A 13902-nucleotide genomic window follows, 5' to 3' on the forward strand; every position below is an offset into this window, starting at 1 on the left:
CACCAGTAAAATGATAGTTATCTATCATCCTTTCCGATGGTACTACGGCTAATCTAAGGTAAACCCGGAAAATTGTCCAAATGTGTAAACCAAAGTCAAAAGCGAAAGATTTTTTTCCTTTTCATTTTGTACGTTTTTTGTCCATAATTATTGGGTTTTTTTTATATTTTAAAAGGTTTTTAGCGCCGTTACCACACTGTAGAGACAATTTATATCTTTGTTCACTTGGTCTACTGATAATTTTTGGTTTGATTCATCTTTTAAGTACGTTTGAGAAGGATACATTTTAAGACATGAAAACCAGACAATCGTTCAGTGCGTCGTCTGCTACCGCTCTTTGCAAGCCGACGACGCGGAGGAAACCATTGCGCATGCGTGAGAAGACAACTAAATGCACGCACGGTCTATGGGGCTGAAACATACGCGTGCATGATGCGTTCGTTTAGCTCGGCACGGGTCGATAAGCCCGGGGGCCGGGGGGGTGGTAAAAATCGCCCAGGCTCTGTTTTGAATTCACGAAGGGTCAACTTGCATATCATGCGACGCTCAAATTGTTTCCACATGGTCCGCAATGAAAAAGAAATCACATCTGGTATGGAATGTGCGCATTTCTATGAGAAAGTTTTCGGATAGCATTTGTACGGAAGTGTATTTCTTGTCCCTCCCCTGTTTATACCAGACCCCTTGTGGTTTGCCATCTCCCTTTGTTTCTTTGTTCTCTCATCCACCCTCCCCTGCATCTTTCCACACCTTTCCCACCTAATCCTCCTTTTGTGTTTCTTCTTTCAGCCCTGCATGTTTGTGTGCACCCCATGTTAATGTATGTATTGTTGATGTACCCTAACGTGGCGCGGCACCTAACGTGGCGCACTTTGATTTTTCGCCTGTAGCGCCTAGCTACAGCAAAAGTTTTAACTGAAATTTCACAGAAAGTGAAATTTCATCAAGTTCTAAACACTCCCGTTTATAAATCGCGAGTTTATTTACCCGCTACAAAGTTAAAAGAAAAATTTCTTTTGGCGTGATTTTCCGATTTTATTTTCAAGTGCAAAGTGAACCCTTTGAAAATGCCCCGAAAAATAAGAAAATAATTTTCTGACAAACATCTGGCTGGGTATGTAAGTAGAGATAATAATGACATCAAAATTTATCAAGTTTACAGATATTCTTAAATGTTAATTTGGAATTTTCCGAGATTTATTTAAGTGCGCCACGTTAGGGAACACTCCGCCAATTTGTGCCCAATTTCCGGACGCCACCGTTTTCAATTTCGGCTTAAATTTTATGAAACCGAAATTGTTCACAGAGGTTAAATAGCAAGCATTAATAAGGTAAAAGTACCAGTTTTTCACTGCATGAATTTGAGGTTTGTCAACAAAGAGGTTTGGCAACACTACACGAGGAAAGTTGGGTAAGCTTCGAAGTGCGCCACGTTAGGGAACACGACTATACCTCTGTCATTTCTGTTTTAGCCTCTGAAGAAGAACTTGCTAAGTTCGCAGCGTCAGGCCACATTAATTTTTAGAAGTGTATTTAGGACATGACTAAAAAAAAAAATTCTGGCCCTCTATTTCGCCCGGGCGGATTACTATTTCGCCTGGACGGATTACTAATTCGCCCGGGCGAATTACTATTTCGCCCGGCGGATTACTAATTCGCCCGGGCTAATTACTATTTCGCCCGGGCGGATTACTAATTTGCCCGGGCGGATTACGAAGTGAACGTAATCAATCTGTGACCCACTTAACACCGGCGTACCACAGGGATCAATTATTTTAGGTCCACTGTTATTTATTATTTATGCAAGTTACCAACCGCTTTGTATCCCTAGCTAGTGTTATTTGTTCATGTATACCGACGACTCGGACATTAACGTGTAGTTCTAGCAGTGTTGATGAAATCATAGAACAGCTTGAATACAGCCCTAGCGAGAATTTACGATTGGTGTGTCAGATCAGAAACAAACTTACAGTACGACAGCAAAACCAAATGCTCATTGGAACTAAAATAAATGTCCGCAGTACTGACCTTAATGTTAGTATTGCCGGTAGTCCAGTTGTAAAGGTGAACTCTTGTAACGGTTTAGGTGTTATTGGTGACACCTTAAGTTGGGGCCAACACGTTGAATATATGTGAAGAAAACAGCTTCCTCTAAACTAGGTATATGTTAAATAGAATCCGCGACTTTGTTCCCCAAATTGAAAGCACTGAGTCTGCACTCTCTTTTTGCTAGCTTAGTTATGCCATCTTTAGATTATTGCAGTACTGTATGGGGAGGAAGGTACACATCACACGACAATATTTTTAATAAATGTCGGAAAAGAGCCGCGCGGATGGTCCTAAAGTGTGCATTCTTAACTCCTTCAGTATGTTTGCTAGTCTTAATTGGATGTCATTTGCTGAAAGAGGCTATTTTTGTTTACAAATGTATAAACAAAATTACTCCTTTGTTTATGACAAATATATTTGCACCACTTATTCGGATTCGTGAAACGAGACAATCACTGACATGGCACTGAGGATTCCTTTTCCAAAAAAGACAAAAAATATTATGCCTTAAGTTTTGCTATAACTGGTACAATCATATGGAATAATTTGCATGTGCAGGTGAGAACTTTGACTTCTCCAACCTTATTAAAATCTGAACTACGTAAAATGTTCAGTCAGTAATATTTCTGCAAATAATTGTGGGAGTATTTGTCCCTGTAATCTATATATAGATATATGTGCTGATCTACGGAGTTAACAAACTTGTTTGCCATAATAATAAGGAGCCGCATGGGAATTTCCCCGTGTTTTCTCCCAAAAGGGTTTTTCGCCCCTCCCATAATCAGCGAATATAATTATAGCAATATTTTTTCTTGATTTTACCGAAGATAGATCCAAATTCTTCGTGTTCACTGAATCCACCTAAAGCCTTCACACTGTACATGTAGTTTTAATAGTTTTAAAATGTATTGTAGTTATAATATTTGCTGAACACCTATGCATTAATCAAGTAATATTTTATCCCATTGTATTGAATTATATTGTATTTGTAATGTATTGTATTTCATGTTTGTAGTCATTATTTATTGTATGCAGGGCCCCAATGGAAACCAGTTTTAAACTGTTTGGGCGTACCCTGGTTAAATAAATGTAATAAATTAAAAATAAATAAATAAAATCAATAAATGCCATCCCCTCTTCCTTAACAAGATTCTGTGAAGCTCATCAGCCCTTCCCTGTTTGCAGGGCGGGGTGGGGGAGGGGGGGGGGGGGGCGAACGAAGAGCCCCGAGAATGACGTCAGAGCTAATAGAACGGCACAGGGCTGACCCGTGTCAACCCGGGTGAGCTCAACGAACGCATAAACCTACATGTATCAGGTGATGGGAAATCGCAAGCCACGTGATCTAACGACTACTTCAACTACTATAAAACTCAAAGATCCTATAGCGCCGCGTAGCGGTGATAGTACTTAAAGTGTACAAGTAAACTACAACAACTTGAACGAGTTTGTAAGTAGTTACCGTACCCGGCCATGGAGGTAGGAAAGTATTCCATCATCACAAGTTAATTAGGAAAGATTCCCATATCTGGCCAACACTTTTCACCCTGTGCACAAACCTAGGCTAGTATGGGCATGATGGGACTGGTCTGAACATTTCTACGTGTTTTCTCAGTAAAAATTCAAAATTTGTCACTGCTAATTTTGACTTTTTACTTTTACTATTATAAGTATTAATATTCGAAGTGGCTATCGTTACGGCACTCGTTGTTTAGCGCCCTCTACGATATTTTTTTGATACGCACACAGGTATATAATTATTTGTTTCCACACGTTTTATCGAGCAGTGCGCCAGCTCAGCCGAGTGAGGGTAGGATTTTGTACCGCGAGGTTGCGGGTTCGAATCTCAGTTTTGCACTCGAATTTTTTCCCTTTTCTAACCTGAGGCTTTGGAGGATTTTTTTTTAAAGGGAAATAAAGTCCGAATTTCATAAAGTTCAAATTCACTTTTTTCCTTCTAATTTTATATTTTCTTGTCATGTTTTTTTTATAAAAGTTGCCAGGTTGCAGTCTACCGTAACGATAGAAAATGGGAAATGCGTTACGGCTGCCGTAACAATAGCCACTGCGATTAATATCACTTACTGATGATTGATGATAGTGATACTGATAGTGATAGGTCATTTAAGGGAAAAATAAGTGATGGCCAGATATGGGAATCTAGCCCTATTCTATGGCCACGCACTAGGCCTAATTCGAGTGTTTATAATAAGCTCATAATCATATCATATAACAAATGTTCAGGTATTCTGAGTATTACCAGCCAATTGGAGTCGATTTTACTAAATCATGATGTCATTTCATTCCTAAATCATTGTTTGTAAATCAGGACTTGGCCTAAATGGTTTGATTGGGCAATTCGAATGCAGTGTTTTGTAAAAAACTACAACAGCCGGGCGCAATATCGTGTAACATGATACAGAGTGCATGACACTTTTTAAAATTTTATCCATTGTCTATGATGCGCAACAGGTAAATGACCGAAGACCCAATATAGAAGGCGCGGAAACGCTCACTGATTGGTCAAAATCTAGGAGGTCAAGAGGCGGGGTCTTGCCTAACATGCCTAATTAATCAGCAAATCTGTTCAAGCGAAATAGACCACGGCGAATTCTATAGTACTACATAGACTATATGGGGCTCTAGTCGAGAGCCCCACAGTTTTAGGGGTATTTCAGACGTGACAACCATTACCTTTCACTTCAAAGTTTCAACTGGATGTGTCCATCTTGCGATGTTTTAAACTTTTCTAGCTTACTCTTTTCGCTTGATAAGTTTGACACACAAAACTCATAAAGGTTGATCACTGGATAAATCAGGAAATCGAGAGGACAGTACTCAATTTATTCCTGTGGTCACCTCTAGGCCTTGTGACAATGATGAAATGAGGAGAACTGCTATAAACCAAAGACTTTTGTACCCAAGTTCATGAAGTTCCCAAGTATCACCCACACACATGATGCTGGGAACACAAATCAGAATGCTTAAAAGACCATGGAATAAACTCGACCCAATGAGGAAGTGTTACATAACACATTTTTGGGTGTCCACTTGGTAGACTTCAGAACACAGCCCAAGGAAAAGTAAGCACAGCGGACACATGAGCATGTATCGTGCACTGTGTAACGTGCTCAATTATCCGCCGAATCCACCCAGAGAAGCTAGCATGCCGAAGAAGTGAGACAGTGACACCGGTGTAGATGTAGTGTAGATGTACCTGTAAGAGAACGAAAAGACACTCACTTATAAAGTTTTATGTTTTGGGATTGTAACTATGTATGGTATTCACGCTGCAAAGGTACAAGTGCAGCAATACTGACGCCACACTACATGTAGTGGGGCTAGGATTGTAACATTATTGATAGTCCGTGTTGTGTCCTTGGGAAACTCTACAACTCAATAATTGACAGGGAGACTTTGATAACTTTCAGAAAGGGCCGAAAGTGGCAAAACATGTTGTCACTCAAAACTATCGCTTGAACAAGAGGGAGAGAAAGTACTGGCACTGGCTCAGAATGCATGTTTCCATAGGAGGGTTAATGTTGTGACAAACTGGGCGTGACAGACAGGACATTTATTTAAAAATACTGAATAAATGTAGGCACAAGCATTTATTATTTTTAAGAAGGACATGTAGTATATTAAAAACCAGAAGAGTCTACAAAAAAAGTATGTTGAACTTTTTTTTTAACCTAGAGGTGATTGAAAAAATGTGACAGACGGGACAAAAATACAACAAATGGGTAAAATGTTACAGATGGGACAGAGTTTCAGGTGAAATATCGGATCAAAGGGTATTTTTATTTTACTTTCTAGGTGAGGTCACCTTGATAGAAGATCAAGGTGACATCGCGCAGTACGCGCAACCATGGAGGTGGAATGCGCGACGGGCACGCAATTGTGGAGGGGCATTCCATTTGAAAGTCAGAGGGGTGTTTCGTAAAACATGAAGTAAAATTGTTGAACAAAATTGTTGGCAGCGTCTAGTTTTTGACTTGTTTTGATTTTTGGACCGAAAAGATTTGTTTGTTTTTTTTAACCAAAAAGGTATTTATGAATGGGAATAAATATGTGTTCCGTCGGTATTAAACACTCTGTTTAAAACCGGTGTGAGTCTGGATGGGTGATAATTACCCATCCAGACTCACACCGGTTTTAAACAGAGTGTTATAATACCTCCGAAACACACATTTATTCCCTTGGTAAAAAATATAATGTCAGTCATGGTGGAATTGCCTGCAGGGAGGAAAACCGGAGGGCCTAGAGAAAAACCCTCGTGGCACAGGAGAGAACCAACGCACAACTCTACTCACATGTGATCCGCGGCCAGGATCACCTTGCAAAAGCCACCCATGCCACCATGCCAACAGTTGTGTGCGTGGCGCAATCTCCTGTGTCAAGTTGGGTATTAAGTTAAAGTAGTAACCTAGGAGACCTAGGTAGGCTTGCAGCTGTGTTTGGTTTGTAGGCCTCTCTTCATTCTGGATGGTGTCCAGTTTCTTTGGCAATGGACTTTTTCCATCCTTTTTTAGGCCATGTCCCAGATACTCGATGGAGGGCTGCAGGAATGCACATTTTTCCTGCTTTACACACAGTCCATTCTCTTCCAATCTGGATAACACATCTTTCAAATTGGCCAAGTGCTCCTCATCATTCTTGCCAGTAATGATGATGTCATCCAAGTACGGCCTACACATTGGATTGTTTGCCAACAGCGATTCTATTGTCCTCTGGAATAGGGCTGGAGCACTAGTTTGTCCAAACGGTAACCTTGTGTATTGGAATAGTCCTCTATGTGTGTTGATGGTGGTGTATTTCCGTGCTGACGGATTGAGCTCTTTTTTGGTGATAGGCATGGGACAAGTCTAGCTTGCTGTATTTCTGGCCTCCTTCTACTGTTTGAAGAAGATCATCAAGGGTCGGTATCATGTACTGCTCTAGCTTCAAGACTTTATTTGCAGTAAGCTTGTAGTTGCCACAAATTCTGACCCCAACGTCGGGCTTGTTTACAGCAAATACTGGGCAGGCATAATCGGCGAATTTCATGGGCTGAATCATGCCTTTCTCGAGGAGATCATCTAAAGGTACCATCAATTTTGCTTTTCATTGCATACTGGGACTGGGGTGGCCTTGTAGAAAAGTATGTCCCGTCCACAACCTCCTGAGGATACACCTTGGCTTGGTAACCCTCCAATTTACCAACTTTGGAGCAGTCAAAAACAGCATTATGTTGGCTGAGTAGCAACTCCAGGTCGTTTTGCACCTTGTTGATGCTGAGGCTTGGCTCTTGAGGTGTCCCGTGGCTGGTGGTAACGTGGCTGGTAAATATCACAACAAGTAGTAGTCCAATGCCGTGGTTTTGGGCCGTTTATCAGTGTACCACGCAAAAGTGGTCAATTTCAAAAAGTGCTAATAAATATCCACAGATATTTATTGAGATTAAAGGGGCTCTAGCTTGAAATGTCCAACTTAGGCTCATGATATGGCAAATCTCCCCATGTCATGAGCCTAAGCTGGAAATTTCAAGCTACTGGTAGCTTGAACTTTGTATTCATTTGGATGAAGAAAAAAAATCCGAAGTCTCAACTCACACTTTCCAAAGAAACCATGGGTGTCACCACTTTGATTTAAACCACATGACATGTCAAACTAGTTTGAGACACTCCAGCTCCAATGCTCATTGCGAGTAGGCACATTTTTGTCCAGTGGTCGGAAAATAGTGGGGCCATGAAATTTGGCCACTGTATGGCTGGATCCATGTTTTTGCATGGTTCTCGCAAGAATAACACAAAAACGCTGAGTTTTTAAAGGATGGTTGTGTTGACGATTATATTCTACTTTTGAATGCTCTTTCTTTTTATTATCATTTTGTTTAAAAGCATGCGTTGTACAGCCCAATTTGGCACATTCCAGGCCGTAACGTCCCTTTAAACTCACCTAATACCATGCAGCAGTCATTAACGAAACAAAAGATCGACTTGAAGTGCTCAGAACAATACTGATTCAAATATGACCAAAAAAATTATTTTGGTGGCTCTTCAGATAGAACCATCATGTCGTAGTCATGTTGTGGTGAAATTTACAGCGCACGTCTCAACGGGTATGGTAACAACATACACCGCACTGCATGGAGACATGTACACGATGTGGTTACCATACTAGTTTCAGGTGCATGTGCGATTTCAAATTTAGCCAAAACACAGTAAGCTGCGACGATTCTATCTTAAAAGCCACCGAAATCATCAATTTAAATTTAAATTTTTTTTTTTAAGGCCGGTTTATAGTTATGGTCGTGCGATGAAAATTGATTGATGCTGACGGTTGCTGGATGCTAGGCCTATTTTGTGCAGTTTATAGTTGTCACATGTCATTTGTAAACACATGCGCAGTGCGTGTGGAATTCGAATGCGAAATGTGATGATAACGCATCGCCACTGCTGAACGCAAAAATCATTTTAGCTGTGATAATTTTTAATTATTGGACAGCTTATATTTTGAATTTCACACAAAACATTCTTTAAAAATTTTCAGAAATCATCAGAAATTTTGTAACATCTTCGGCCTTGAGTTCAAATTAATACCAGGTTTTATTATAATCTCGTAAATCGTTTGGAACAAATTTGGTTCGTTTTGATTTTGAGACTTCTGTCTATATTTAAATTTACCTTACTTTAAATTTACCTTATTTTAAGTAAATCCCAGTGTATACTTTACCTGGCTTGTGTGTGTACATGTTGTTTAGACCCATAATGTGTTTCCTTTTAATTCCCATCCCTAAAAAAACCCTCCTCCATGATACCGGACACTTTTTGGCGTGACACCGGGCCCTGGTGCTCGTCGTGCAGGCGATAGGCATGCGCGTTGCCCCCTGGATACGATTTTCCGCAGCACCGTGTTTTGTCTATAGAGTAAAAAAGAATGCTAAATTTGTCGCACAAATACGTAACGTTATGTTTTTTCTTTTAATGAAAATACGTGACTCGAGTCACGAGTCACCAAGCTCTAGTCTGAGTTATCATGGTCGAGATCAAGTCCGAGTTGTAGTAATTTTCCAATGTGACTCGAGTTGAGTCCGAGTCACAAAAAATGTGACTCGAGTCCGACTCGAGTCCGAGTCCTGGAATTGAGTCCTACAACACTGGCATTTGTTTATTGATAGTTGATTTTTGAAGAAGACACATGAATTTATTCATGAATGTATACATTTCATGCACAATGTTGCAATTAGAAAAAAAAATAGAGCTATATGTCTGTTTGAAAACACAACACAGGGCTTTTTCGCATTTTATAAAAGTTTATGCTATGTTTGTTCTTTGCAGTCTCTTTTTAGAGTGTTTAATACAGTTAAAGGTTGTTCACAATGCTTAGAATAATTCCAAAAATAAAGCTTTATCACTTTATGACGTCACATGCCCTGCGATGACGTCATTTTGAAAACCCTTCTCAATGCACATTTGTGTCAATGTGGTCTTGGTTTGAACCAAGTTTAAAATCAATCCGATGAAAGGAAGTGTGCAATTTTGGAAGCAGAATAAAATTGTAAATATTAAAAAAAATCATAAAAAATCAAACGATGACATCATCGTGACGTCACTTCGGACTTTGCATACTAGTACCATTATCTACCTACGCACCAAGTTTCATGACGATCGGACCTGTCCTTGTCTGTGTTTTGAAAAAATGGCATTTTTGATGACGTCATGATGACGTCACACATTTTTCAAAGTTTTATGCAAATACCTATTACCTAACAAACTAAATACAAAAATGATATTCTTTGATTAAGCACAGATAACTTTGCAAGGTTTCATTGACGTCATCAGACCGGAAGTTACTTTAGGGAGAATTTGAAGAAGATCATTTTTAATTTAATTCTATGATTCGATCAATCCCTGTCTTATGACTACATTTGTATGTAATGTTATCCGTTACAATGTTGATCGAAAGATCCTAATGCTGTGACGTCATCAAAATTAGGTGTTTTTATTACATGTAATACATGCACTTACCGATATGTTTTTTTCCTTCATATTTTAGTAAGTTAGTTTAACTTCATAATGAACATGTATCCTCGCCAAACTAAGTCAGTATTCACTTCCCCTTTTTTGATTGATGACGTCATCAAACCAGAAATAACTCGTACGTGTGTACTTAAAATGTATACTGAAATTTATCATACCCAAAAAGATGCATTTTTTTTAAAACAAAATAATTGGTTGTACTTGAAAGGTTAAATTTCGTGATCCTTTGTTCTGACATAAAAATACTCAAAAGTTATTGTTCAAAATCACCCTTGCTTTCCGTGTTCATTCATGTACATGTATTTGTCTTTTATATTTTGCAGATGAAGCAGAAAATAAAGCAGGATACATCTGTTGCTGTTATCTTTCTCATTTACTTGCTGTCATGTATAGCACTGACAGCTGGCATGCAGTGTTCTGGTATTGCACCATCTTATCGCTTTGATTGCCATCCTGAAGCAGACGTGACTCAACTGAAATGTCAACAACGGGGCTGTTGCTGGCTATCATCCAAAAACCTGGATGAAGGTGTACCCTACTGTTTCTATCCTCATGATTTCCCAACATATGAAATGGGTTCACCAGAACAGACAGCATTCGGTTACAGCGTGGTGTTGAAACGTACAACTAAAAGTTACTATCCAAATGATGTGATGCAGCTTCAAATGGATATCTACTTTGAAACCAGCTACAGACTACACTTCAAGGTAAGCATCACAGCATGCTTGCAGGCTACATGCCACAGTCCTATTTTCATTCAAGGTGTTTTTGTATTTTTAACCAGATCATAGTGCCTTAGATATTCTGCCCTAGTTAAACCTTGGTGTTAATTTACTAAACACATAATCTGCTTTTTCAATCACAGCCTTAATTCAGCCAATTCTATAAGGCCAAATAAAAAACCAACCTTTGGTTCAGGACATCCGACAGACCCTATTTAGTGAGGTACCTTAGTGAAAAAATCGTGACACAGTGGACAAAAGCACCATTTTTTCACCAAAGCATCTCCATGGTATACCTTTTCGAAAAAAAGACGGACGCAAAAAATTGGATGATGGGAAGGGCATGTATGACGTCATTATGACGTCATCAGCTAATTATTACATGTACATGAAAAAATATAACTTGATAATAATCTTCAGAACTACAAGCATCACAACAACAAATGTGGTATCAAATTCAAGGGGACAACAAGATCTTTCATTTGAGTGGTATGGGTGGCTTGTGCGTAAAGCGCTCGCCTCTCACCAAGGTGACCACGGTTCGAATCCTGGCCGCAGATCGCATGTGAGTAGAGTTGTGCGTTGGTTCTCTCCTGTGCCACGAGGGTTTTTCTCCGGGCCCTCCGGTTTTCCTCCCTCTGGAAAAATCAAACACTTTCGATCTCAGGCTGTGCTCCGTGGTCATATATATATGGGTCCATGTGGCCGGCAGCCATAGGCGCCTTTACGTGCCAGCGGCCCGACCACGTTGTAGCCGCGTCCTTCGCAATTCAGCATACCATGTTATTAGAAACTGAGTTCATAAATAAAACCCTTTGAATTTGATCAGTTAAGAAACTGTTAATCCATAAACAGATATGAGGATTGACCCACATTCTATTCATTTTTCCAGTCAATAAATGAGGCTGAATTGTATTAAAAGCCGATGAGAAGTCTACAAACAAAGTTCTGACATAGTTGTGAGTTTTATCCAAATGTTCAATCTGACTCTTTCGATTGAGGCACAAGTAAAGAGGTGAAACGAGCATATTTTGTACACGGTCGCGAGAGTTGCAACCAGACTGCTGCGTTGTGTGGAGTGGAACTATACTTTGCCCATGCCCAACGGCGGGCCGTGTGGTATTGTCTGGCCCCATCGCGGTGTTTTTTTTGCGCGCACCTGGACAGTGTGAAGGTCCGAGGAAAAAAATTGTAATGTTTTTGTTATGAGAGGTAAAAACCTGATTCAGAAATCAACGTATTGTTTATGGGGATTCCTTTGATATCAAACATTCTGTTACATGTAGGTTTGGAAAATTTAGATTTATAAAACATGTTACAATTAATAATGTCAGTCTTACGGCTGAAACTCCAAAGTTGGCCATTTCAATGGTTGTATCTCCAAACTTGAAATGCAAACACCTATGAAGCCGACTTGAACGCCATTGGTTTTGTTGTGTAATCCTCTATTCAGTGACACATTAATTGTATAAGATTTCATTAAAAAATGAAATTTACCGCTGGCTATCTTTCTTCACGTGTATTGGCTCCAGAAAAAAAAATATATATAATGTCATGCTGAACAACCGACCCAATTTTTTTCTAACCATGTGACCCGAACCAAAGGTACTTTTTTGTTTGGCGTAATGTTGCTATTAGATTTTGTAATGTGAAGTCTATCCTTTTGTCTTAAAATTAACTCAAGTAGCTTTGGTCAGCATAGAGCTATTTTGGCGTTTTACATTTCTAAAATCGCCACGAGCCATCTGAGATTTGGACTTGATTTGGTTTTGATTTACATACATATTGCAGCAACATGAAGTAAAGGTTTGGAACTTTTGACAGTACTCAGTAAAGTTGTGGTGGAAAAAAACGAAAGTATTGCCGATATTTTTTCGAAAATGCGGGTTGAGAAAAAAATCGGCAATTTAAAGCTGCTGATATCGCGATATTGCGATTTTTATCATAACGTATGCGATTCCGATCATTTTTACGAAAATCGTATCGCGGCGATATTATCATCGTATCGCCCAGCACTGGTAATAAAAGCAATCATAATAATAAAGTACAAGCAATCATAATAAAAACAGTTTTAAGTTCAACATGTAACATTTAAAAATCTATAAATAAAAAAAAAATGAAATAAATGAAATTAATTGGTGCAATCTGAGGCAATTTCTGACCAATTGTTTTAAGGAAAAAATGTTGGTGAACGTAGTGGCTTCCCTTTTTTGTGATGTCCCTAATTTTTTAAAACAATTTGGGTTTATTATTTTTTTTGGGGGGGAGGCATGGCCCTGTTGCCCCCCCCCCTTGGATCCACCCTTGAGCCTTCAGCACACTGCACACCCTCTGCCCCTGGCAGTAAACTCTCTGGGTCCGCCCATGAATTTGACTAATTATGTAAAGAAACCATTTTCTTTATCGCGAGAGGGGCACTGTTGCTTTTGATGGCCAGTTTTCCATCTCGAGAGGGGCACAATCTTGTTAATGTGAGAGGGGCACTTGTGTTTTTGAGGGGCAGTTTGCCATTACAAGAGAGGAGACATTTTGATTTGTAGGGCGATGTGTCGTTTTAGGGGCAGAGAGAAACGTACACTGATCTAGAGAAAAATACCTCCACTCTTGTCATGGATGCTTTCTCAGTGGTACAGGTGAGCTATTATTGGCCCTCTCTATGCACAACATTTCGCTGGGCAAATACATGTACATCTGTCTGAAATCATATTAGTCAAGTCGCTAGATGTGTTGAACCCAGCATATGATAATAAATATGCTACACAGCGCCATGCAAGTAAATCATTGGGGGGCACCGACGGACCAAACCCAACTGTCTCAGTGACTTTTCCTCAAATGTACAGAAGTTCCTGCAGAAACGTCATGCGTAAAAATCAGCAAAACGCACAAAAAAGCCGGCACTTACAAATGTACATGAACAAGTTCACCGATTGCAAAAAACATGACGATGAAGAAAAACATCAGAAAGTGGTAAATACAGAGGAAAAAAAAGAACAAGCTTAAAACAGAGAGTTAAAAACACCAGTTGGTCTCTACAGTGAAGCACCCTCGACAATCATGACATATTTAGTACAAATTTCATTTTCATTCTTTATTTCTTTTTGCTTTTGGAA

At 39.5% G+C, this 13902-nt stretch overlaps 1 protein-coding gene across 2 annotated transcripts in view; it reads left to right on the forward strand.

Annotated features, from left to right (window-relative positions):
• The first annotated feature begins 3374 nt into the window (after positions 1-3374).
• The window catches only part of LOC119734724 (lysosomal alpha-glucosidase-like), a 53359-nt gene continuing 42831 nt past the window's right edge, over positions 3375-13902 (forward strand). Inside the window, exons 1-2 of one of the 2 annotated variants that reach the window (XM_038208263.1) lie at positions 3375-3528; positions 10394-10777. In XM_038208263.1, the coding sequence (XP_038064191.1) occupies positions 3523-3528; positions 10394-10777 (390 nt within the window). In that variant the 5' untranslated portion in view covers positions 3375-3522. Of the gene's footprint in view, positions 3529-6920; positions 7134-10393; positions 10778-13902 lie in introns of those variants that run through there. The other variant, XM_038208264.1, reaches the window with a different exon arrangement.

Source organism: Patiria miniata, unplaced genomic scaffold, assembly GCF_015706575.1.
Source record: "Patiria miniata isolate m_02_andy unplaced genomic scaffold, ASM1570657v1 HiC_scaffold_28, whole genome shotgun sequence".
In the NCBI taxonomy this organism is placed as follows: domain Eukaryota; kingdom Metazoa; phylum Echinodermata; class Asteroidea; order Valvatida; family Asterinidae; genus Patiria; species Patiria miniata.